The sequence below is a fragment of the Petaurus breviceps genome, unplaced genomic scaffold (genome assembly GCF_028583685.1).
Source record: "Petaurus breviceps papuanus isolate PSGF00001 unplaced genomic scaffold, PetGlider_PUasm1.0 90897, whole genome shotgun sequence".
NCBI lineage: Eukaryota > Metazoa > Chordata > Mammalia > Diprotodontia > Petauridae > Petaurus > Petaurus breviceps.
The window spans coordinates 5,333,846-5,361,123 of NW_027187374.1; the positions used below are offsets into that span (position 1 = coordinate 5,333,846).

The 27,278-nt window shown below is 36.9% G+C and overlaps 1 protein-coding gene and 1 long non-coding RNA gene across 6 annotated transcripts in view; one reads left to right on the plus strand and one right to left on the minus strand.

The window, feature by feature from the left end:
- Window positions 1–27,278, plus strand: part of LOC138151428 (uncharacterized) — a 160,524-nt gene that overhangs the window by 16,543 nt on the left and 116,703 nt on the right. The window lies entirely within an intron of this gene.
- On the minus strand, window positions 13,226–15,920 carry LOC138151327 (kxDL motif-containing protein 1-like). 2 transcript variants are annotated; one of them, XM_069074795.1, is made up of 2 exons: window positions 15,395–15,914; window positions 13,226–14,551 (listed from the first exon to the last, which is right to left on the minus strand). In XM_069074795.1, the coding sequence occupies exons 1-2, from the start codon at window positions 15,903–15,905 to the stop codon at window positions 14,541–14,543; spliced, it is 522 nt and encodes a 173-aa protein (XP_068930896.1). In that variant the 5' UTR covers window positions 15,906–15,914; the 3' UTR covers window positions 13,226–14,540. The 2 variants fall into 2 exon arrangements, with proteins under 2 accessions (XP_068930896.1, XP_068930897.1); XM_069074796.1 differs by having other exon boundaries at window positions 13,226–15,920.

The window sequence follows — 27,278 nt, forward strand, 5'->3', positions numbered from 1 at the left end:
TATGTATTATAGACATATATCATTGGCTTGATATTATTATCAGGTATGGATACCTCTCTGATTAAATTTAAAAAAGGAGCATGTACAATTACCTGAGAAAACAAATTAGTTGTGCATCTAGAGTCTTTAAATAGCTAAACCTTGAGTAATTCAAGAAAAGCAACATGAGTCAGTCAATATAGAAGGTAATTCTGGAGTGAGACTCTTTCAGGGGGGAACAGAAAGCATTTCTTTCTTTTCTTCCTCCCCATCAGCCACAGGAAGATACTGGACCACTGTATTCAATGGAGAGCAGAGATACACACCATGGTTAAGTCAGACATCCAATGGAGGAAACAGCTTTAAGAAGCATGATCAGGCCAGTGAAAGTGAGGTTGTGAAAAGAGGTTGACTTTGGAAACACAGTATGAGTACTCTATGAAGAGAAAAAGAACTTCCAGACCCTACAGTATCAGGAGTTGAATTCCCTTTGAGTACACATCCCATACTTGTGTTTCACATACCCTAAGTTTGACCCTACTCCACATGAATTCTAGAGGATAATGTTCCGTAGGTTTATGGTAGGAATATTTTGTAACTACTGTTTTTTTTGTTTTTGTTTTTGCTTTTTGGAGGGCAATTGGGGTTAAGTGACTCACCCAAGGTCACATGGCTAGTTTTTGTTTTAAATGTTTGAGGCTGCATTTGAACTCAGGTCCTCCTGACTCCAGGGCAGGTGCTCTATTCATGGTGCCACCTAGCTGTCCCAGTGACTACTGTTTTTATGATGCCATTTGAGTAAATGCTTTGCTAAGAGCTAATTCTGTTTACTGCTAAATAATTCATGGGAAGTGAAATGGTAAGGATTCTTGTTAGGAGTGAAATCCTAATGTTACACCTAGAACCTGAGGTAGCAAGAACCCAGTGGATATGCAAATGATGGATGTGAATAAAAATAAAAGGGATAGACCAGAGAGAGTGTAATATTAGTCATAGAAATTATACAAGAGAAAGGAATGAGTGACACAAAGACAAGAAAAAAAGAGTCAAAACTATCTCTGTTTGCTACTGACATGGAAATTTACTTTGAAAGTCCTGGGGAATCAGCGACAACAAAAAAGATAATAATGATTAAGCGTGTTACCCTAGTAAACTAGCATGGTGCAAAGTAAATTCACAAAAATCAATAGTATTTCTCTGTAGTTTTAATAAAATCCAGGAGGGGATAACAGAAAGGGAAGTCTCATTCAATCAAATTATACAATTCATAAAATATTTGGAATTCAGTCTATCAAAGAACACTCAGTACCTGTATAGATTCAATTACAAAATTCTCTGTGGAAAAATAATGGCTTAAAGAACTAGAGATATATGTGGTATTCATGGAAATGCCAATGTAATAAAAATGATTATTTAAATTTACACATTTAAAGTGCCATGCTAAACTACCAAAGGGACATACGCTGCAAAGAGGTAAACAAAATAATAAAAAAGGCCATTTGTGAAAACAAAATGCCTAGAATCTCAGAGGGAATAATGAAAAGTAAAAGCAGGCATGAAGGGGGAATAAAACTTCTACATAGCAAATCATGTTGTAGAGCAGTAATCATCAAAACAATTTAATATTCATTAAAAAAATGGGAAGGTAAGCCAGGCATTCTGGCATTTACCTGTAGTCCCTAGTCCTAGGAAAGCTGAGGCTTGTAGATCACTTGAATTAGGGAATTCTGAGCTTCAGAAAGGCTAAAGTTGATTGGGTGTACACACTAAGTCTGGCACCAAAATGGTGAGCCCCACAAGTGGGGAAGGGGAAGAACACTATGATACCTGAGGGATATATAGTTCCAGACTGGAAATAAAGCAGGTCGAAGCTTCTACACTTGATAAAAAGTATGTTTGAGCCCAGAGTGATCTACCCTGAAAATTTGAGCTCAACACACAGGTAAAAAATATTTTTGCAGGGGAGCAGAGTCAAGATGGTGGAATAGAAGCAGGACCTCCCCACAGCTCCAGCTTCCACCTTCCCCAATCCATGTAAAAAGGGGACTCTAAACAAACTTTGGAGCTGCAGAACCCACAAAATGACACAGACAAGCTAACCTCCCACTGAGGACAGCCCAGCAGGACAGCAGGAATAGGCCAGCCCAGTGCTCTGGGAGCCGAGCCCAGCCCCACATCCAGGTTTTAGCCCCAGGGCAGATCTGACCAGCTGCAGACCAGAGGGAATCCAGATCAGCAGCAGCTGTGGCCCTTTCCAGATTTATCAACACATAGATGTGAAGGACGAAATGAGAGGTCAATGCAGTCTGGACTTTGGGACCCAGTGGAGTGCATGGGAGTGCTTGGCTTTTGCCCCCAGGGCGAGAAGCAGCTGAGACTTTGGCACAGCCAGCCAGCACTACGTGGCAGCTTCAGCTTCTGGCCTGCATAGTATAGGGGGACCAAGCAACCAGTCTGAGGGGTATTTGCTCTTGCTTTAACCTGCTTAGATCTGGTTTACAGTCTAGAGTGGAGGTCCTGGGGTGTGTGTCCAGCTTGAGAGGGCACCCATCTAATACCTCTGGCAGCTAAGAAAACCCCAGGGTTTGGGGATGAAATCCCCCCTGTCTGGTGGCAGAGTCCTTCTGTGGCAAAAAGTACAGGGGTCAAGTGACTTATGGTTGACATGACCAGGCAAAGGAAACAAAGCAGACAGAAGATTCCAACATTAGACTCCTATTTTAGAGACAAAAAGGAGCAAAGCATGGAACAGGAGGAAGACAGTGAAGTCAGAACTCCTGCAACAAAAGCTTCAAAGGAAAATACGAGCTGATTACAGGCCATAGAGGACCTTAAGAAGCAGATAAGAGAAGTGGAGGAAAAATTGGGAAGAGAATGAGAACAATGCAAGAAAATTATGAAATGAGAGTCAACAGCCTGACTGAGGAAAATCAAACCTTAAAAAAATAGACTAACTCAAATGGCAAAAGAGGCTCAAAAAGGCAATGAGGAGAAAAATGCCTTAAAAAGCTGAATTTGCCAGATGGAAAAAGAATCTCAAAAGATTACTGAGAAGAATCATTCCTTCAGAATTAGATTGGAGCAAACAGAAGCTAATGACTTTATGAGAAATCATGATGCTGTTAAACAGATCCAAACAAATGAAAGAATAGAAGGCAATGTGACATATCTCATGGGAAAAACCACTGACCTGGAAAATAGATCCAGGAGAGATAATTTAAAAATTATTGGACTACCTGAAAGCCATGATCAAAGTAAGAACCTAGAAATCATCCTCCAGGAAGTTCTCAAAGAAGACTGCCATGATGTTTTAGAACCAGAGGGCAAAATAGAGGTTGAAAGAATCCACCAATAACCTCCTGAAAAAGATCCCAAAAAGAAAACTCCTAGGAATATTATAGCCAGGTTCCAGAATTCCCAGATTAAGGAGAGAATATTATGAGCAGCCAGGAAGGAACAATTTGAATATTGTGGAAACACAATCAGGATAACCCAGGATCTGGCATCTTCTACACTAAGGGATCAAAGGACTTTGAATATGATATTCCAGAGGGCAAAAGAGCTGGGATTAAAACCAAGAGTCACCTACCCAGTAAAACTGAGTATCATGTTCCAGGGAAAATATGGTCATTCAGTTGGAATAGAGGACATTCAAGCATTCTTGTTGATAAAACCAGAGTTGAATAGAAAATTTGACATTCAGATACAAGAAGCATGAGAAGGTAAATAGGGAAAAGAAATCATAAGAAACTTATCAAAGTTGAAATATTACATTCCTACATGGAAAAACAATAATTGTAACTTATGAAACTTTTCTCAGTAGCTGAAGGGAATAGAAATATATATATATGTTTATATATGAGGGTATATGGGCATATGAATACATATGTGAATGTGTGTATACATGGTATACATAGATAGAGGGCACAACACCAATTTAACAGGAAGGGATGATACAAGTTGAAATTAAGAGGTGAGAGAGGAATATAATGAGAGGATATGGGGAGAGACAGAATGGGGTAAACTATCTCATATAGAAGAGGCAAGGGAAAATGGTTACAATGGAGGGCAAGAATAGGAAGGCAAACGGGAATTGGTCAACCTTATTCCCATTGAATTTGTCTTGAGGAGGGAATGAAATACACACTAAATAGGGTATCTCACCCTGCAGGAGAGTAGGGGGGGAAGGGGATGAAAGACAGGATGATGGAATGGAGGGCAGGCTGAGGGAAGTTGGAAGCACCCACTTTTGAAAAGGGACAGGATAAAAGTAGAGAATAGAACAAGTGGGATGTGGGATAGGAGGGAAGGAAATGTAGTCAGTCTTTTACAATATATCTACTATGATAATGTTTTGTATTAGCCACACATGTACAACCTATACTGAACTGCTTATCTTCCCAGTAAGGGTGGGTGACAAGGGAGGAAGGGAATGAATCTGAAATTCAAAGTTTTAAAATCAAACGTTTATGTATATGTATATGTATTTGTATGTATATATACATATATATGTATGTATGTATGTATATATACTATTATTAATACTATTGACATGTAATTGGGAAATAAGATATACAGGCACTGGGGCATAGAGATCTACTGGAAAAGTTGAAAGGGGCATGGGAGAAAATATGGGAGAGAGCAGATTGGAGGACTGGATATCCTGTGGAACTGCTATGTTGGGGTGGTGGGTAGGGGAAAAACGGGGAGAAAATGTGTAACTCAAAATCTGGTGGAAATGAATGATGTAAATCAGAAGTTAATAAAGCATTTGAAAAATGAAAAAAAAATTTAAAACCTATTTTTGCATACAGGTGAATCAATGCTTTTCTCTTTTTTGTGTGTGGGACTACATTACAAAATACGAAGGCATATTAAAATAGAAAGGGGAGAAGCAAGCATGAGTGACCCATGCTTGGGTCAAAAGAAGGGCTAACAACAATTGGAAGGTGACCTCTGCAGTCTCAGAAAAAGAAAAACTATTGTGGAGTGTATGGAAAGTAAAAGAGGAGCATTGAAAGGGGTGGGATGAAAGAAATGAAGCCTTACTATGATGGTAGGAAGGGGTTGCAGCAATGAATGGTCCAATGGATGAAGAGGAATGGCTTGTGAAAAAAAAGATGGGGGTCTGTCTAAACTGGGTGTAGCATGGGAGATTAGAAGCCACTCATCTTATTTTGAGAAGGGAGTAGTTGGACCTCCATGGGATAATAGGCATGGGGAGAGCATGGACACAGGGAGGACATTTTGAGGTAAATGTGGGAAGAATAGTACCCAGGAAAGGGTATAGCTTGCACAGTCATGGACATAAGTGGGCACAGGCCCTACCATTAGGCAGTGTCCTCTCTGACACCTGCAATAATTGACATTGCTCTGGGAGTGAGGAATAGTGGAAAAGGACATTCCATGGGGCAAGTTCTGCAAAGCAGTGGCAGAAAGCACCTAAAGGGTAGAGCCTTTAATGGATATCTTTGAAGCTTTGATCGCACAAAAAATACAGAGAAAATAGAGAGACCACATAATTGTAGGCATCATAATCAGAAAGAGAGTCTGGAGTAGATAGAAAGAAAGGACAGATATTGAAGGGAGTGAGAGAAGTTCTTGGAAAGGGGCACAAAAATCAATAGTACTAGCTGAAGGGAAGTATAGGAAGGGGGAATCTACTTGACTTACTGAAAGGAAAAAAGAAGAGAATAAGAGTTATACAACCAGATAAAAGCCAAGAAAAAAAGAAACTAACAAATAAAACAAAAAACGGGTCCTACTGACTAGAAATAGGACCATATCTCCCCTTTCCTGGAAAAAAAAACCCTCACTTGATGCTTTTTTGCCTGTTATCATCCTATTTCTCTTCTGCCCTTTGAAGTTAAACTCCTCAAAAATTCTATCTACAATAGGCATCTCCACTTTTCCTCCTCTCATTCTCTTCTTTTACCCCTTGCAAACTGGCTTTTGACCTTATCATTCCACCAAAACTGCTACCTCAAAAATTACTAATGACTTCTTAGTTGCCAAACCCAACAGTCTTTTCTCAATCCTTATTGATGTCTCTGCAACCTTTGACATTAGTGATCATTCTTTCTTCCTTGATGCTTTCTCCTTCCTAGGGTTTCAGGACACTACTCTCTCCTGGTTTTCCTCCCACCTATTTGTCCACTCCTTCTCTGTCTCCTTTGCTGGATCTACCTCCAGATTATACTCTCAAATTGCAAATGCCCCACAGGGTTAAGTCTTGGGTACTCTTATCCCTCTATACTACTTTACTTGCTGATGTCGGTTTCCATGGATTTAATTACTATCTCTATGCTGATGATTTTCAAACTTTCCTTTCCTGCCTCAGTCTCTCTGCTGACCATCAACATCACATCTCCAACTGCCTTAAAGACCTCTTGAAGTGAATGTGCAGTAGAAACTAATGATTCTAAGGATATAAAGGGAATCAAAAAAAAAATGTGAAGGAAGGTGGTCTAGCTTTACCAGATCTCAGACTGTATTATAAAATAGTAATTATTAAAACAATCTGGTACTGACTAAGAAACAGAGTGGTGGATCAGTGGAATAGATTAAGTACACATTACATCATAGCAAATGACCATAGTAATCTAGTATATGATAAGCCCAAAGATTCAAGCTTTTGGAACAAAAACTCATTATTTGACAAAAAGTGCTGGGAAAACCAGAAAAAAGTATGGCAGAAGCTAGTTATAGACTAACATCTTATGCTCTACATCAAGTTAAAGCCAAAATGGGTATGTGGTTTAGACATAAAGGGTGATACCATAAGCAAATAAGGAGAGCATGGAATAGTTTATTTGTCAAATCTATGAATAAGGGAAGAATTTAGGACCAAAAAAATATATAGAGAATGTTACAATATGTAAAATAGATAATTTGATTATATAAAATTAAAAAGTTTTTGCACAAAGAAAACCAATGTAACCAAAGTTAAAAGGTAGAAAACTGGTAATTTTTTTACAAGAACCTCTGATAAAGGCCTCATTTCTTAACTATATAGAGAACTGAGTCAAATTTTTAAGAATACAAGTCGTTCTCCAATTGATAAATGATCAAAGGATATAAACAGGTAGTTTTCAGACAAAGGAATCAAAGCTATGAGTAGTCATATGAAAAAATGCTCTAAATCACTTTGATTACAGAAATGCATATTAAACTAACTCTGAGGTACCACCTAACTCCTATTAGATTGGCTCATATGACAAAAAAGGAAAATTATAAATGTTGGAAAGGATGTGGGAAAACTGGGACACATGCACTGTTGTTGGAGCCATGAATTTATACAAACATTCTGGAGAACAATTTGGAACTATTCCCAAAGAACTATAAAACTGTGGGCATCATTTGTTCCAGCAATACCTCCACTAGGTCTAGATTCCAAAGAAATCAGGGAGAAATAGGGGGGAGATGGGCCTATTTGTATAAAAATGTTTATAGCAGCTCTTTTCGTGGTGACTATGAATTGGAAATCAAAGGGATGCTTGCCAATGAGGGAATGGCTAAGCAAGCTGTGGTCTATGATTTTGATAGAATATTATTGTACTAAAGAAATGAACAAAAAATACAAGGGATTAATAAGTGTTAAAGTTTAAAAAAACTAATAAAAATAGCCAAAATTACCTAATGTGATAAAGATAGAAAACCAAGTTGTGATTATCAAAAACGAAAGAAAAGAGAATTCATAACAGATGAAGAACAAATAAAGAAAATTAGAAATTCTTTTACCCAATAATTTGCCAATAAAACTGATAACAATATTCACAAAAACATAATCAGAGGAATAGAAGAAATAGATATTTAAATAGCCCAATCTCAAAAAAAGACATTAAATGAAATAAATGAATTCCTAAATAAATTACCCACCCTCAGTCCCAGATTGGTTCATAAGTGAGTTCCATACAACAAAGAACAATTTAGTCTATTGCTAAGTAAATTGCTTACAAAAATAAAGAAAAATATATCAAGTCAAACTCCTACTGTGAAACAAATATGTTCCTGAGAGATAAAGCATAGAAAGAAAAAGACCATTATCTTTTACAGACAATAATATGAAATATTGAACAAAATATTAGCAAAGATTCAATAGCAGTAATTTAGAATATTAACATTATGATCAGATTTTATTCATATCAAATGTGCAGGTTTGGTTCAATATTAGGAAAACTATAAACAAAGTTGGTATTGACAGTAATAATGAAAAAATGTATTAATGCAGTTAATATTTACATATAATACATTTAATAATTAAAATTGCAGAAAAAAGCTTTTGACAAAACATGCTTCTTATGCTAAAATCACTTTTAAAAGAATAGGAATAAATCAATTTTTCCTAATATGGTCAATATTTTCTATCTAAAACCAAAAGGCATTCATTATCACCATTATTATTTCACATAGTTCTAGAAATGCTACCAATTGCAACAAGACAAGAGAAATGAATAGAGGGAATAAATATAGGCAAAGAATAAAAACATTTTTCACTCTTTAAAATTATATTTTTAAAAGAACCTTAGATATTCAACTAAAATTGAAATAAAAACTTAACAAAGTAACAAGGTATAAAATAGACTCACAGGAAAAACTTTTCTATATTTTACCAACAAAACAACCTACCAAGAAGAGAGAGAAAACAAATTAAAGTCAAAGTAACCATAGGATATATAAAATATATGGGAGTCTACCTATTAAGTCACAAAAATGAATTATGTAATAACTACAAAATTCTTTACAGAAATAAAGACAAAACATTGGAGAGAGAAAAATTGCTCATAACTGGGACATGCTAATACAAATGGTATTTAAATTAATTTATAGATATGATGCCAAACTACCCGGGGATTACTCTATAGAAATAAACACAACAATTACAAAAGAGAAGAGGGGAAAAAGTCAAGAAAAACAAGTGTTCAAGGGTCTCTAGGAAAACAACAAAAACCGATGGGAAGGTAGCATAGTATTGTCAAACAATGATACAAAGCAACAATCATTTCATTTTGGTTAAAGAAATCATTTGTATTGATTTTTCTATTTCATATTGGTTAAAAAAATCAAAAATCTTATCAATAGAACCAATAAGGAAAATAAGATCCAGAAGCAGTTCAGTAGAGTAGTACAGCATTTATTAAGTTGAAGGACACCAGCTACTTGGGTAAAATTTCCTATCTGAAAATTTTGGGTTGGTTATTGGAATAAGTAGAAAGCAACCTGGTAAAAATTAGATGTAGACCACAACTTCCTAGCATGTATAACATTAAGTTCCCAATTATTGTGACTAAATATAAAATATCATATTATAAACAAATCAGAAGAAAAGGGGAGAACATACCGCTCATAACTATGGTGGGGGGGGGGATTCTTAAATGAAGAAGGAATCGAGAGGATTATATGAGATCATCTTGATAATTTTGATGAAATAAATTTGCACACATAAAAGTAAGAATTAGAAAGGGAACTTGAAAAAATCTCTGCAGCAAATTTTTCTCCTAAAGCTCTGATATTCAGAATACATATGGAGTAGGTACAAATATATAAGAAAAAGAGATGCTTTCTCTAAAGATAAATGATAAAAAGATATTTACAGGCTATTTTTAAAAGAAGAAACACAAGTTGTCAACAATGTTAAAGTCATTATACTTCATCTGCTACAATGGATTACTCAGAGCTAGGGAGTTTAAACAAACAGTTCTTTTATAAAATAATATTCCAATACCCTCAGCAAGAAGCAATTCTCAAGGCATTTTGAAAACAGTCCAGTGAATAAAAACAAATTAAAGCTGCTTGCAAAAATACTTTAAAAAATACAGTCAGTCAGTAAGGTTTCTGGGTATCGGGAGCTCTCACTGAAAGACTCAAAAACTACTTGCTCCCTCCTCTTGACAAAGAGCTCACAACTTGGTCCCAAGTCTACCCACCTAACTGCAGAGTTAACCCCAGTTCTCCCAGGTTTGTACCATATCTGCCTTGCTTGCAACAATCCTGTCAGAGGTGTGAGAGTAAAGGTGGCGGTGGGGTGGAGTGTAAATTCAGACCTCTTGGGTCCTGGACTACAACAGCCACTATATAAAAGCGTTCATAGTTTCATATTCATTCCTATTTTTCTTTGTACACTAAAATATTCTTATTTAACAATGTTTTAGTTCATCACAAAAGGAAGAAATTTTATGTACACTTTTTTTTGGAGGGGAGAAGGCAAGGAAATTTGGGGTTAAGTGACTCACCCAAGGTCACACAACTAGTAAGTGTGTCAAATGTCTGAGGTCACATTTGAACTCAGGTCTTCCAGACTTCAGGGCTGGTGCTCCATTCTCTGCTCCATCTAGCTATCCCAAGAAGAAATTTTAGATGATATTTATTGTAACTTGCTTCAAGAGGCAATAGAAGGTGATAAAAATAGGTCAGCAACACCGATATTGATGAACAAGAAAATGGGGCAGTTTATTTAGTCTGATTGAACAAATATTTATTTGAGTTTTGACTATATTTTAAGCACCATGTTAAGTGCTACATCAAATATAAGTATTGGTAAGACTGCACTCAGAGTATCTAATAGGACAGATATTTCAAATACATAAATAACAGTGGCATATGGTATGTAAGGTTGGCATGAAGATAGGAATGAAATGTCATGTCAAAGAAGGAAAATTATACATTTCAAGGAGATAAAGAAAGACTTCCTGAGGGAAGTGTTAACTGAGATGTGACAATTTCTGGGCAGCATTTTGACAGGCAGAGATGGAGAGATTGCAGAAGGGCATTCAAGAAAACGTAACAGCATTAACAAAGGCTCATGGACAGGAAAGTGAACATTGAATTTATAGAATGGCCCCAGGATCAATGGACTTGAACAACAGAGATAAAGTGACTTGCCCAATGTCATACATTTAGTGAGAAAATTGTGACTTAAACCCTTTGAACTCCAAATTCAATGATCTTTCTTTAATGTGACTGTCCAATTTACTTGTAGTATAGATATCTATATAAGTATTATGTTCCATGTTCTTCTAATTTTCTTATAAAATTACTCTTTATATCTAGATCATGTATCCATTTTGATCATATCTTGGTAAGTGGTGTAAGATACTGGTCTGTTCCCAGTTTCTGCCATACTGCTTTCCCATTTTCCCAACAACTTTTTTTTTTTACCAAATAATGAATTCTTATCTCAAAATTGTAAGTCTTTATGCTTGTCAAATACAAGATTATTATATTTATTTATAATTTCTTAATGAATTTCTTTAAATCATTGTTGGTTGGAAAAATACAAATTAAAACAACCTTGAGATATCATTTTATCCTATCAGATTGGCTAAATGACTGAAGGTAAAAATGACAAATATTGGAGGGGATGTGGAGAAATTGGGACACTAATTTGTTGCTGGAGAAATTGTGAGTTTATACAGCTGTTTTGGAGAGCAATCTGGAATTACACCCTAACAGTTATTAAACTGCCTATACCCTTTGACCCAACAAAACCAGTACTAGGTTTATATCCAAAGATGATTAGGGAAAATGAAAAAAGAATCTATATGTTCTAAAATGTTTATAGCAGATCTTTTTGAACTGGAAATTGTGGGGATGCTTATCAGTTGGGGAATGGCTGAACAAATTGTGGTATATGATTGTAATAGAATGCTACTGTGCTATAAGAAATGATGATTTTAGAAAAAAATGGAAGGACCTGCATAAAATAATGAAGAGCGAAATGAGCAAAACCAAGAGAACATCATATATAAGAACAGCAACACTGTTTTAAGAATGACTTTGAGTGAATAAGTAATTTTGAATATTATAAATACTCAGATTAACTATAAAGGACACCTGAAGAAGGACTCTACCTGCATCCAGAGAAAGAACTGATAAATAGAAGTATGTATAGAATAATCTTACTATATATGCATATGTATACACACACTCACCTATTTGTGTCTAATGGTAGCCATCTCTGAAGTGGGGGAAAGGGAAGAAAAAAAGGGGCAGGGGGAAGGAAATTTACACGATAACTTTGCTGTGCTTTTAAAAGCAATAGCAAATTATACATAGTGAATGTGAAGTTTCATGTGAAATCATCTTTTTAGTATACTATGGAAATGCTTGCTTTACTCCATAAATAAAAAGAAAGTACTAAGAGAAAATGGAAAAAGAGAAGAAACCCCAAACTAATACATATATGTCAATATATGCACACATATGCATATCATATAAACATATTTTTAAATGCTCATATAAATAACAACAATGTTAGACATCATGTGTTATTAAAGGGAAGATGAAGAAGTTAAGAAAAATAATTTTTAAAAGAACAAAGTAGGGGCGGATAGGTGGTTCAGTGAATAGAGTACCAGCCCTGGAATCAAGAGGACCTGAGTTCAAATCCAACCTCAGATTCTTAACACTTACTAGCTGTGTGATTTTGGGCAAGTCACTTAACCCCAATTGCCCTGCCCTCCCTCCTCCAAAAAAAAAAAAGCAAAAAAAAAAGAACAAAGTAAGGAAGAATTTCAAATGAACCATAAAACAAATAAAGTAATTAGAGTGGCTAAACTTTCTCTAAGAACTGTTTTGGAGCTGACTCACACTGGCTCAAATTTTCTATTTTCTATACCTCAGAAATTCATGTTACAAATCATAGACTGATTTGTTGTTTTGTTGATTGTCAAGAATTAAGAAAGTGATGGAGACTGGCTAGGTGGCACAGTGAATGGAGAACCAGCCGAGGAGTCAGGAGGACCTGAATTCAAATCTGGCCTCAGGCACTTAACACTTACTAGCTGTGTGACCTTGGGCAAGTCACTTAACCCCAATTGCCCTGCCTTCCTCCCTCCAAAGAAAAGCAAAAAGAAAAATTAAAAAAAAAAGAAAGAGAAAATGTTAATGCAAATTAAACTTAAAAGTATGTTGTGGCTACGTTCTTTTGAGAGCTGATTCTTTTAAACATTTACCAGCACACCTCTTTACTACAGAGACAGAATATCCCTGGCTCCCCATTACCATTTCCAGACTCTCTATTGCCTTGAATAAACAACTTCTTCTCCTCTGAGGTTCACATGACAAAATTTATTATTCAATTTGGATCTTGGCAGCTGTTATTTATTGACCTTAATGACATTTTCCTGCCTTCCCCTACTCTCCCATTAGGGGATTTCAACTCAAAAATTCTAGTTCTCCAATGTACTTACTTCCCATGACCCACTCCTCCATTTGCCTCAACAACACAGAGATGGACATATCATTATACATAAGTATTCTACTTCCTTGTTCGCAAACTTTGAAACTTTTTTTATCAGATATTAATCTTTTAAAATTCCACATTTCTCTATACTTTACAGCTTTTGACCCTATTCTTGATCCTCACCATTAACTCCATTTTCTTGGATACAATGTCCTTTCCCAGGCCATTAACCCTGTGATGGCAACAATCTTTTCTCTTTCTTGACCCCTTATTATTCCAAGTCATCTCTCTTTAACTTCTACACTCTTGTTACATTTTCCTGGGGTGACTATGGCCCTTCATTTTTCTCTATACATGCTGTCTGAGCCTAGGTTACTGGGCATCTACCAAACATGTGAAAAGGAAAATTGTTTTTAAGGCACAGTGCTCAGCACATAACAAGCACTTAACAATATTTTCTTCTTGATCTTTATTCATTTGTAATGTTAATGGGAGTTGAAGATCTTCCCTGCCCATTAATAGGCCTCACCTGGAGCCCAACAAGAGAAGCTTGATTAGGGGAGGCTTGTTTTTCAGGAAGACTCTCACTTTCTGTCACTTTGTAATTAGGCAGTGGGTCTTGAGGATTGTGATGCCCTCTGAAACTGAAGAAGTGTATATGTACTCTGAAGTTAGGATTTTGCTTTGGGGCTTACTCATGGGAAGAGTGTTTGAGTGATGTAACCAGATGAGACTCTGGGTAGCTATTAAGGAGACTCCTGGTTTTGAAAACCCAGGTGTTGGTGCTTCTCTCTCTGGTAACTATATATGTGTGTAATGGTCAGACCATTGAATCTGTCTGTTGATCTGTGATGTATGCATTATTTGGTCAGTCGGTTAGAAGCTTTGTCTGTTGGTATTTATGCTGTTATTTCTGCTTGTAATTGCTATTTGTGTTTTCTCTGAAGTTTAGGGTGTTGACTTTTTCCCTTGAACTAAGTAATGATATATTTGTTTGATTAAAGTAAGATTGTTAGCCCCTTTTGAGTTGCTTTCCTTTAGAAAAACAGATCAAAGAACCTGAGCTAGCAGCCCTCCTGTGTGCTGGTATTATTGGTCTTTTTTTTTTCTCATAGCAACAGAGAATTTTATTTATTTCCCCCATAGTATGTGTAAACTTGGGGTACAAAAAATAGTCAATTCAACTTTTATTTCCAAAGATGTCCCTACCCACTGGGCTGAGGGCCCTGAATGGGGGGTGAAGGCGAAGGAAGCAGCAGCTTGGTGGTACCTTCTCCTCTCTCAACAGGGAACTCTATAGTGGCTGCTCTATGCTCAAACACTGTCCATGAGAGTAAACAACTTCCTTCCAATTTTCATCTCAGAAATGTTACTTGTTTCAAAAAAGCCCTAAGGGTACCAACAGAAGAAAATACTTGCTGCTTAATCTTTGTTAAGTGTTTGTGCCTGTGTGAGCATGAATACACATATAGGCATCTATGCATGTGCCCAATAAAATGTGTTCTATGTGCATGGGGGTGACTATGTGTGTATGGATAGATGGGTATGTGCACATATGTGTGGATGTGCTGCTGAGGGAGGTTTCGTGTAAGCACAGTTACTGGGCCTCTCAGAGTCAGGACTGGCTCTGGGTTTCCTACTTCACAGAATTACTGAGAACCAGGTTGCAGGCCAGGGCTGGAAAGGGGCATGGGACATTGCCCATTCAAGTCCATGAGCCTCCTTCCTCACACAGGATCTGGAACAAACCTATGGGGATGCCAAAACCCCAAGACATAGGTCTGGAAAAGCCCAGGCTTGACTTATATGTGCAGAAACACTAGGAACTGGGGGTGGGATCAAGGAGGAAAGGAATTTGGCGAGAAACATACCAGCAGAAAAGCATTAGCAAAAAAAAAAAAAAAAGCTGGGGAAACCGAATGTGACTTTCCCCCAACAAGACTGGCCTACCCCCCCATCACTGGCTTCATGCCAGGACTGTGGCTCCACAGTCCCCAAAGGCCAGATAAGAATGCTTTTCTGGAGCTGTCTCCCCCAGGTTTGTTGTTCTATGAAGGGGGGCGACTAGCTAGGACCACATTTCCAGGACGCTGGAAGGTGGGAAGGCCCTCATATGCACCCTACAATGCACGGACTCCTTGGGACCTGGGGTAGAGGGTAGCCCCTCCTACTCCCGGGCCCTCTCACCACCACCACCACCATCATCATCATCATTATCATCATCATCATCACCTGTCAGGCTCTCTCCATTCACAGCTGGGGAGTCCAGCCGACCTTGGGATAAATCTTCAAAATCAGGGCTTAGGACTAGGGAGATGATGTCTGGGCTCCTCTCACACGACCCTGTACTCTGCTCTGAGGTAGCAATGGTGGTAGCTGAGCTGGCCATGATGGGGTCCACATCATCATCTTTCTCCTCCAGAATGGGAGACTCATGGATATGACTACAAGCATCTGGGTATTGCTTTGACAGTTTCGTTTTCAGAGTCCTGAGCCTTCGGAAGATACTGTTCAGGTCTTTCTTCATCTCCATCAGCGTCCTGGTATAGTGTCTAAAGCGCTCACTCATCCGCTGCATGCGTACGTTGGAAAGGTTATTAAAGTTCAAGAGCATTTCATTTGTTTTCTCAAATCGGTCCAACATGTTCTTCTGGGCCTGAATGATGGCATTTACATCCTCGGAATTCACCATGCTGAGAATCCGGTTACAGAACACCTCTGAGGCAGAACTGGGATATTCCATCTCCTCCTCCTCCTCCTCCTCCTCCTCCTCCGCTGCAAAGGCGGCGGCGGCAGCGGTGGCGGCGGCAGCAGCGGCACCTGCACATCTGGGAGCCTCGCACTTAGTATTATTGGTCTTACACCCCCACAGTAGCTGCAGGTAGCATTGCTGTTACATCATTAGAGGCCTTCAACAGTAGTCTTTTAAACTTTCAAGATGTTTCAAAAAGCTAGAGTACCCATCACCATATTTTGTTTCTGAAAAAATAATTTTGAACTTAATTCTCCCTGTTGGCATCCAGGCAGGACATTTTCCAAGGCATAGAGGACTAGTATATCCATATATCTCCCTCCATTGTTTCTTATTTTGTTAGTATTACTTAAACATACATGAACTGCAAGACTCCCTTTGTCATCATGCTTCTCACTAGTCAGTAAATGGAGGAGAGTTTTCTTTTGTTTTGATTTTTTTTCAAAGTTGCATTAAAAATGTTTTATTGGAAGTGTTCTAATTCCAACTACTCTTGGAATATATTGATGACACTATACTTGGAAGATATGCCTCATGGGTGGAGCTATTCCATTTATAAATACAATTAGAGAAGAATCTTTCTACCTTATAAAAAGAGGTCATAAAGTTAAATAGAAAGTATGGGAATTCGGTGAAACTTATATGATAATGGTTTTAGAAAAAATACAGTACTTACATACCTTTGGGAAAAGATAATACTAATTCAGTTTAAGAAAGATTTTTAAAGGGTCTGCTATTTGTCAGATTCTGTAAGAATACAAAAATGATTAAGGTGCCGAATAATGGAATTTCATGTTTTAAAGGACCTTAGTGTTCCTATACTCTGACCCATATCTGAAAAAAGTCCCTTCTGCAACAAACCTGAGAAGAAGCAATCAATCCTTTGTTTAAGACTTCCAATGAGGGGGATATACCCTAAAGTAGCCCATCCTACTTATGGAGAGCTATAATTACTAAGAAGCTTTTTTCTTGTGCCAGACCTAGATGTCTCTACAACTTCCACCCACTTCTTCTGGTTCCAAAAATAACAAATTTAATTCATTTAAATACTTAAAAACAGAGATCATATTCCTTCCAACTTCACTTCTCTAAGCTAAACATTTCCAGTTCCTTCACTATGTCTCTCATTCCACATTGAATCATGCTCTTTTATCATTCTCATTGACCTTCTCAGAATTTCCATCAACATCCTTCCTAAATTGTGAGCTCTGGGCAGCTAAGGTGGTGCCATGGATACAGTGAATGTAGTGCTGGACCTGTAGTCAGGAAAACTCATTTTCATGCATTCACATCTGGCCTCAGAGACTTACTAATTGTTTGACCCTGGGAAAGTCACTTAACCCTGTTTGAATCAGTTTCTTCATCTATAAAATGAACTGGAGAAGGAAATGGCAAACCATTTCAGTATCTTTGCCAAGAAAACCCCAAATGGGGTCATGAAGAGTCAAACATGACTGAAAACAACTGAACAAACTAAGAGCATCAGAATTGAATACAACATAACAGATGTAATTTAATTGAGCTGTGGTTCAGAGGGATTTTGACCACTTTATTCATAGACATACATCTTTTTTTTCTTATTTAAAGTTTTAAATTATATTTTATTTTTTTTAATTAACACAAAATCCATTTCCCTCTCCATCCTACCTCTATCTAATCTTCAATTACCTCCATCTGCTAATTTCTTCCCTAATGTCTTCAAACATTACTAAGTCTCTTCTATCATAGAGAAACTTTAATTATACCCAAACAAAATAATCTCAAACTATCATTCTTCATTTCTTCTCTGTTTCTCAGCAAAACATCTCTAAACTGTCTACATTAATTTACACAACTTCTCTTACTCGTCACCACTTTGTAATCTGGATTCAGACCCTATTAATCAACTGAAATTATTCTCTACAAAATTACTACCTCTTAATTCCTATATCTGATGATTTTTTCTTTGTCCTCAGCCTTCTGTAACTGATAATTTGACACTCCATTATACAAGTCCTCCTAGAGACTCTTTCCTCTCGTTTTTTTTTCTTTTTTGGATATTCATTATTTTTCTTTTTTAAAATTTTATTCCAAACCTGAGAAATAAAATAAGCATTTCCATAACATAAAATAATAGAAAAAAGATCATACATGAAACTGCAAATCTATTACATACAACTTGTTATTCCTTTTAAATATATAATAAAGCCATGGTCCTCTTCAAAAATGAAGGACAAACAACCTGTGAGTAGAACAAGCTGCCTGAATGGGGACCCAGCTAGTTGGGTGACTCAGCTCATCCTCTTCTCTCCCTCTCTCTCTCCTTCTCCTCTCTAAAGGAAGGTAAATTTTGATAGCCAGAAGCTGCCCACTTAACTTGGGGGTCACCACCTAGATTCCTTCCTTCCTTCCTTCCTTCCTTCCTTCCTTCCTTCCTTCCTTCCTTCCTTCCTTCCTTCCTTCCTTCCTTCCTTCCTTCTTTTCTTCCTTCCTTCCTTTTCAAAACCTTCAACCAGGCTCACTCAGAAACTCATAGATTGGACCACAATAGGTTCCTACCCAAGCTCCACTTAATGGCTGTATTTTGGGCCCTCCTGGCTTACAGTGAATGCCAATGGTAACTGTATTTCTTTGGAACAGCAAGCTTGAGGGTCATCCCCTCCCAGCTTGATTTTTTTCCTTTTCTAGTTAAAGGGGCCATCCCTTGACTCACTTCTTAAAGAGGCCTATTCACTGAATGGCCATTACTCTAAGTGAGTACCTGAAAAGGTCTTAGCCTAAAAGGGCCAGGGTCTCCCATTGCATCCTGGTTCATCTCCAGTTATCCTGATGAATATCAGGTCACTGGATCCAGATGGCTGTGGAGGAGAAAATGAGGCTTGTGACCTTGCACAGCCCTCCCTCACTCAAATTGAAGTCAACTGCAAGTCATGATGCCATGATCCTCTTAGAAAACAAAGGACAAACAACCTGTAAATTTATCCTGTAACTTTTGTTTTCTTCCCTGCCCCTGCTCCCACCACAGAGATGGCTACCATTAGGCATGAATATGTCTAAATATATGTTTGCATACATACATACATACACACAAGTATATCTATATAAAACCATTCTGTACATAATTTCTATTTATCATTTCTTTATGATAAGATAGTGTCTTCCTTTATATGTCCTTTGTGGTTAATTTGGGTATTTATTATAGTCAAAATGACTTAGTCACTCAAAGTTGTTTTTAAAACAGAATTGTTGCAGTATACAATGTTCTTTTGGTTCTGCTCATTTTTTTTAAAGCAATTGGGGTTAAGTAACTTGATCAAGGTTACATAGCCAGTTATTTCTGGGTGTGGTGGTAAGTATCTGAGCCCGGATTCGATTCCAGGTCATCCCGACTCTGGGGCCAGTGATCTTATTCACTGTGCTACCTGGCCACCGTGGTTCTGCTCATTTTGCTCTTCATTATTTCGTGCAAGTTTATTCATGTTTTTCTAAGATCATTGAGCTCATCTTTTCTTGTAGCACAGTAGTCCATCACAATCATGTACCACAACTTGTTCAGTCATTCCTCAAAAAACCATAATTACCAGTTCTTTGCCACCACAAAGAGAGCTACTATAGATATTATATAACATATAGGTTATTCTTCTTTTCCCATAATCATCTTGGAAAACAGACCTAGTAATGGTAGGGGATGTGAAAAAATTGAGACACTAATTCACTGTTGGTAGAATTGTGAACTGATCCTCTCCTGTTTTTTTGTGACTGGGTTCTCTCCAGTTTCTCCACTTAACTTTCTAACCACTCACTCTCTTTTAGTCTTATTTGCTAGTTCGTCATCCATATCACCCTAAAATGTAAATATTCTCTAAGGTTTTTTGGTAGGTCCTCTTTCTACATTCTGCCTTGGTGATCTCATTAGCTCTCAGTGGTTTAATGATCACATTTTGAAAATACTCACAGATCACTACATCTGGTCCCAGTCTCTCCTCTGTGCTTCAGCCACCCATCACTGCTGACCTATTCCACACGTAAAGCCAGATGTCTTGAATACATTTAAAACTTAATGTGCCCAAAATAAAACTCATTTTCTTTTCCCCCAAACCCATTTCTCTTCAAAACTTCTCTATTTTTATTAAAAGCACCAACATTATTCCAGTCAATTAGTTTTGTTACCTTAGGATTAACCTTGACTCCTCACTCTCCCTTATCCCACATATATAATCAGTTGTCAAATCTTTCCCTTTTTACAGTATCTCTCACACCTAACATTTTCTTTCTACTCACACAATCATCACATTAGTTCAGGCCCTCATCACCTCTTGACTATCCTCCTAATTGATCTTCCTTCCTGAAGTCTCTTCTCACTCCAATCCAAACTCCACATAGCTGCCAAAGTAATTTTCCTTAAGTGTATGTTTGATTATGTCACTCCCCTACTCAATAAACTCAGGTGGCTCCCTATAACCTCTAGGACAAAATATAAAATCTTCTTTTTGGCTTTTAAAGACCTTCAAACCTAGTTCCAACCTATATTTTCAGCTTCATGAATTACTCTTTTCCCCATACCCTGCAATTCAGCTAACATGACGAAATCTACTGGAAAGAGATGTAGGAGATTTTATACTGTTATATATATTCACAAAAGAGGAAGAAATGGATTATTTTCCTAGTCCCTGGGGGAACTTCCAAGTTGGGCACTCACAGTAACCAATAAAAGATATTTTTTTTAAATAGGGAACATAGAAAAGAGGGGAACGCATAGGCCTGGATCTCCCTAGGCCAAGGAAGTAAGAGCCCTTGTTGGGCGAAGAAGTTTGTAAGTGAAGTACAATAACATTTCTGAGACAGTTATTTCAAGTCCTTCATATACTTACTGTTCTAATCCATGTTTGAATGTTAAACCATTATACCCTGCGAGAGGCAGAGCCTATGGCATTGTCTATAGAGAAAACTCTGCCTGATCCTAGCTCTACCTTTCAGGTAGAGTTTATCTCTGCTTCTCTTCTGTACAGGTTTCTGCATAGCTGATCAAGCTGGGGGTGACCCTCATTCAGTCTGTCTGAAGTCCATCATTTGATACATGCAGCTTCACATCTAATCCCTACCTTAAGAAATGGGAGGGCCTGAGTTCTTCCTGTGCAATAAGCACTGATGAAGTACTGGCCCTCCGATGTCTATACCTGGAAAACATTCTCTCCTCAACCTTTCAAAGAATCTCTTATTGCCCTAAAAAAAAGTTCAATTTACACATGACTTTCCATATAAAATCTTTCCTGATCTTACCTCTGGCTAGTGCCCTTCTTCCATGACTACTAATGTATTTAATTACCTTGTGTTTGTTTTGCATTTATGCCGTATAGGTTTGCTCTTTTGCTATTTTTCAGTCTTGTCCAACTCTGTGACCCCTGTGGATTGTACTGTCTATAGGGTTTTCTTGGCAAAGATAATTAGAGTGCTTTGCCACTTCCTTCTCTAGTAGATTAAGGCAAACAAAGGTTAATTGAATTGCTCTTCCTCCCCATACCCTGCAATTCAACTACTGGAAAGAGGTGTAACTAGTAAGTGTCTGAGGCCAGATTTGGACTCGAGTTTTCCTGACCAGGCCCAGAACTCTAGCCACTGAACCACCCAGATACCTCTTAGAAAAACAGGTTAGGTGACTTGCCCAAGGTCACATAGCTAGTAAGTGTCCCAGTCTGGATTTGAACTCAGGTCTTCCTAATTCCAGGCCCAATGTTCTATCCCCTGAGCCATCTAGTTGCCCACATATTTATTCTATACATAATTATTTATGCACATATTATTTCCTCCAATAGCATGTAAACTCATTGAAAATACGGACTTTCATTAATTTTGTCTTTATACAAAGGCATACATGGCACTTAATAAATACTTATTGATCGATTAATTGATTTTTATTTTTACATATCAGCACTTTCTAGCAACATAATTATCTGACTAGAAAAACTATATAAGCAGTAATATGAAGGATCTTTATAGATCATATGAAGGTTGACTATAATTTGTAAAAATCAGTAATTAAGAAACACATTGAAAAAGAAAAAGATTGACCTAAATTTATTCACTGTCTGCATTTATTTTACATAAGAACCTATTTTACATAAGAAATTTAAGAAGCTAAATATTTTGTGTGTCACAGGCCAAAAATACATGAATCAAATATGTAACTAAACAACAGCCACTTCAGCTTTGGAAACTCAAAGGCATGAACATTGACACTAATACCCTATAATTAGGTAATTTATCCCATATGGTGTTGCAGTGCCCTAATTTAAGGTAATCTCAAGTTTTCTTTTTCTTTTACTCATAGGTCCATTATATAAATAACTTATGAGGCTCTGAAAAGTTTTCTTCCTATTGATTTAAAGATAGTTGTAGAGTCTATGATGAAAAGAATTATTCATTAGCAAGTACAAATAAAGCCCCCAAACCAGTAGATCTATATGTCTACTCAGCCAGAGTATTTTAGACATTAACTTTGGTAGAAAATGCCAAAATACAACAATTAGGTATTAATGTGAATTATGAAGGAAGATTCTGATTATTTCCAAATGTCCGTTTTGAACTGATAATGGTTCTTCATATAATTATAAAGCTTATATAAGGTCATTGAAAGTCACATAGTGCCAAGTTCCTTTTGAAAGTTGATCCTGGAGGTAACAGAGAGCCACTAGAATTTATTTTGAAATAAAGATGATATGACCAACTGTGCTTAAGGAAGATCAATTTGACAGAACATAAGCTTCATCAGACTACCAAGGAGTCCATGACACATTAAAAAAAAGTTTGTTAAAAAAAAAAACATTGGAATAATTAGCCAAACTAGTATGTATTAATCAGTATGTTGGTGGCCAGGAAAGCAAATTTTTGCCAAAGATTTTTCTTAATGATTATAGAACCTGGCATCTTGGCCAGGGATTGCATTTCTCAACAATACTGTACCTTATGGGAGGGAGGTACTGAGTAGGACTTCAAGAATTACAATTATTAGTATGAAATTGAAAATTAATACCCCACTTTATTCTGTATTATTTGCCAATTATTGATTGAGAATTGTACCTGATCACTGGAATCAGGATTTAGGAATTAGTATTCTTAACATTAGGGTCTATAAAATGGTTTCACTTCTTTATCACTTCCCCATTTCTTATGGCTACAACCTGGACTCATCAAGTTGCCATAGTTACAAGATGTTCTACCTAGTCACAAGCCTAGCTCAGGACCACTCTGGTGTAGGGGGTTGCCTAACAGAACTTTCCAGAGGATGTTGACTAACTCTGTATTTTCCCCATTGCCCTGGACATTGGAAACCCTCTTTTGCAAGTCAGAATGATTATGCCAAGTGTAAGCCCACCTCACACCTTTGTTCCACCTTTACTATTGACCAATTACAATCCTAATTTAGCACCATGAACCTTATTAATCAATTTATAAAAGACTCCTCTGTCTGCTCTAAAGGGTCTCTGGTCAGTGAGAGGACATTAATATCTATCACTTGCAACCACCAGGTTTGCTAATAAATAGATTGTGCTCAGAACTTTTGTGTCCCAGTTTTTCTTCATTCCAGATTTTTATCATGATTCATATTAGTTTGTAACGATTTTGGCATGTCAGAGTTTTGTGTTCTTTGTCTAATGAATTCAGCTGTTATTGCTCTACATCTGGCATATAATTACTTTTTGGTTTTTGTGGGTTAGATAATTAAAGGGCTCTGGACTTGTAATGGTAATGGTAATTTGAAGATCTTCCTTGCCTCTTAATAAGCCCAAGGAAATTTGAAGACCTTCCCTGCTTTGAAGATGTACCCTGTCCCCTAATTGGTGAAATGTAATCACATGGAGTCTGTGTTGAGAAGAGTTTGCTTGAAGGGTGGAGCAGAGCTCACAGGAAGCTGGGAGTCAGAGGGGTTAGAGAATGGAGGGAATAGAGGATGTACACAAAGGAGACAGGCTTGTGAGTAAATGTTGGTTTGTGGGAAGGCTAAAGAATGCTGTGATTCTCTGTGCTGTTATGGCTTATTAGCTTCTTTGCTAATATGATGGAATCTGCTAATATGATAGTTTGGACACTCAGTTTTCTGGTGTCCAAATAAATGTTTTTCTTCTTTCTTCTATATGGAGAGTCTGTTATATTTTGCAATTGAGCACTATGCCGGCATATTTACAGTGGCTGTTGGCACTGTGAAAATTGCATTGGTGCTACAGAAGTCAATGATAAATCTGCCATCTTGCTAGCCATATAACCCAGAAGTCTTTAATTGTTCACTTTAACAGGTTTAAATAAATATGAGCACACTACCAAACTTAAATATTTTAACATCCTCCTAAAAGACATTAATTAAACAAAATAGGGAAGGCTAGGTGGTGCATGGGGTGGCTAGGTGGTACAGTGAATGGAGCACCAGTGCTAGAGTCAGGAGGACCTGAATTCAAATCCGGCCTCAGACACTTAACACTTATTAGCCATATGACCTTGGCAAGTCACTTAACCCCAATTGCCATGCCTTCCACCTCCAAAAAGCAAAAAAAAAAAAAAGACGTTCCTTGAATACCCAGTCAAGTTTCACATGATATTCCTTTATATTAAATAACAGAATTGAATTCAGAGATGGACGGAGGGAAATTTGAATATAATTAAACCTTTTAGCTGTGATCAAAGTACACAGAATTGCTTCATAAAAGAATTAATTAAAAACAACCACATTCTTTTAGGGAAAAAAAGCTCAGAATGTGTGCTTTAATGTTTATCAACTGAGAAACAGGTAAAAATATTTGTTGGACACTTAATCACTTTGGTATGTTAAATGAAGATGAATTGAAGTGCATTGTTAGAAATTTTGCCCTTATTGTAATTAATGTTACTACAAACTTCCTCAACTTATGATTTTTTAAATGAAGTAGAATATAGAATTGTAACAGTAATTTTACCCTTGATAACCACAAAACAGTAATCAAGCAATAATTTAAAATTTGAAATTTATAGAAACTTTCCATGATTTTTTTCCTGAAATTTCAATCCCTTCCCTAAAGTTTTATGATTATAATGAAAGTTGACATATTTCAGAAATGATTTATAAAGATACTGACCTTTGTTGACAATTCAGTTAGGTTATAATGATATTGATGAAAACCAATAATAATTGTTTAAAAAAAAACCTTGTAGACATAAGAACTTTCTGCTATTAACTTATTAGGTGCTCTAAGGTAATGACTTTCATTGTCAATATTATTTTCAGCCTTTACATGTAAGCACAACTTAATTTTTAAAGTTTAAAGCGTCCCCCTGAGGAAGTGAAAAGAGCAAAGATAGAGTTAAAAGGCAGTCATTTCGTATCTGAGCTCAGCTGTTTGTTTTCTCTATGACCTTAAGAACTAACCATTTGCACTTCTATAAAATGCTAAAGTTATATAGAAACATTTCCTTCACAAAACTAGGTAGTAGAAATATTCTTGTAATGCTTCTCAAGCAGTAAGAGCATAAGCACCATGTTAAGATGAAGTTTCACTTCCTCAAGTCCACAGGAAAAAAAGTGACAATTAAGAGGTTTCAGAAGACTTTTTCTTAAGGCCAATATCATTATCTGGTGGCTTTGGTAAAAAGCAAATGAGTTGAAAGGAATGTGGAGGAATTGGCAGTTCTTAGACCCCTTCCACTGTCCAATTTAGGCTAGCTGTTACTTGATCTTGGATTTGATCTCTTTAATTTTATTCTGCTGGAAGTTGTACTTTCCAGGGCACAGTGCTATTACATAGGCTTTGAGAAGATCTTGAGACCAGACTCCAGGTGAAGAACAGAGTCATAGTGCTCTCAGTGGTACGTGACACTTTTACAAAACCAACAAAGTATTAGGATCTATAAACTTCATAAACATATGCAGAAAAGTAAAAATATTAAATAGAGCATTTTCTGACCACAATTCTATGTAAATATATTCAATAATTTGTCATTGAAGAAAGGATTAAAAATCAAATGGGGATCAAATAACTTCATCCTGAGATTGGTAGGTCAAAAACAAATCATAGAAACGTTAATTTCATTAACAATATTGAAAGTATTGAAACAATATTCTGAAATTTGGGGATGTGGTCAAAGCAGTTTCTCCTAAGGGAAAAATTTATATCTCTAAACACTTTCATCAATAAAAGAGAGAAAGAACACATCACCAATTTAGGCATGCAATTAGAAAACCAAAAAAAAAAAATTAAAAAAAAACAAACACCAACATATCAATCCTAAAAATAATATGACATTAATAAAACTCAATTTAAAAAAAATTGAATAAGTAGAAGGAGCATTTTAAAATTAACTGATAAAAGACTAGTTACTAGTAACATTTTTTAAAGGGGAAAACCAAATTACCATTGTCAACAAAGAAAAGAGACAATCTGCAACAAATGAAGAAGAAATAAAGGATCTTATTAATACATAGAAGATGTGTAAATATATGTTCAGGTATGTTTGAATGGATAAGGACTGAACCTGGAATTTTTTGGTATCGAAGACTCCAGGGTGAGGAAATTCCTTCTACCAGTGCAGTTTAGTATCTCTTCTGCTATTTAAAATCTTTGAAAGTTGCCTGGAGTTCTGATAGTTTAAACTTGCCAAAGGTCACACAGTAAGTATGTATCAGAAATGAAACTTGTTTTTAGCTTAGAGGCTGCAGGTATGTGAAACAGAGACACTTAGTATACTCATTTTATAAATCAAGAAACTGAAGGGCAGAGAGGATTACAGACTGTTTTCCTCTTGCTTTGGAGAATGAAGCCTAGAAATGAGCAAACACAAAGATTTGGCAGCTCCATTTTCACTTTTATTTTGCAAGGAGCAGGAAAATAGGGTGGGGGTGGGGTGGGGGCGAGTAACCACTGCTGCCATGGCTACTGTTACTATCACAATCAAGAAGCTATGTGGTAGCCACCTGGGGCCGAGACAATAGAGCCTCTGGCTGCTTGAGTCTGCTGAGAAGGATGGTGGTGACACTTTCTTCCCCCTTTTCCTTTCCCTCTTTGCCCTCTCTCCAATTCCCCTCTCAATTCCCATTTTAAAGCTTGTCTCTTATCTTTAAAATGACATTCTGTTTAACTAGTTTGAATGTGCAGGCTAAATTTAAAAAATTCTCATAGATGCTTCTGATCTGTTCTTTGTTTTTGTGAATAGAGACTTAAATAAAAAGATGGGGACAGCGATAGCAAAGTTTATAGACAAAAGTAAAAGGGAGCAGAGAGCACGGACTGAGTCTTAATTGTTTTGGATCCTCTTCAATTGGGAGCTACTTTGCTATTTGAGAGAGAACCTTGATTTTTTTTAAAAGAAAGTATTTTGTATAACATCCCAAAGTAGAGTCAAAGCTAAATCAAGAGATATGGA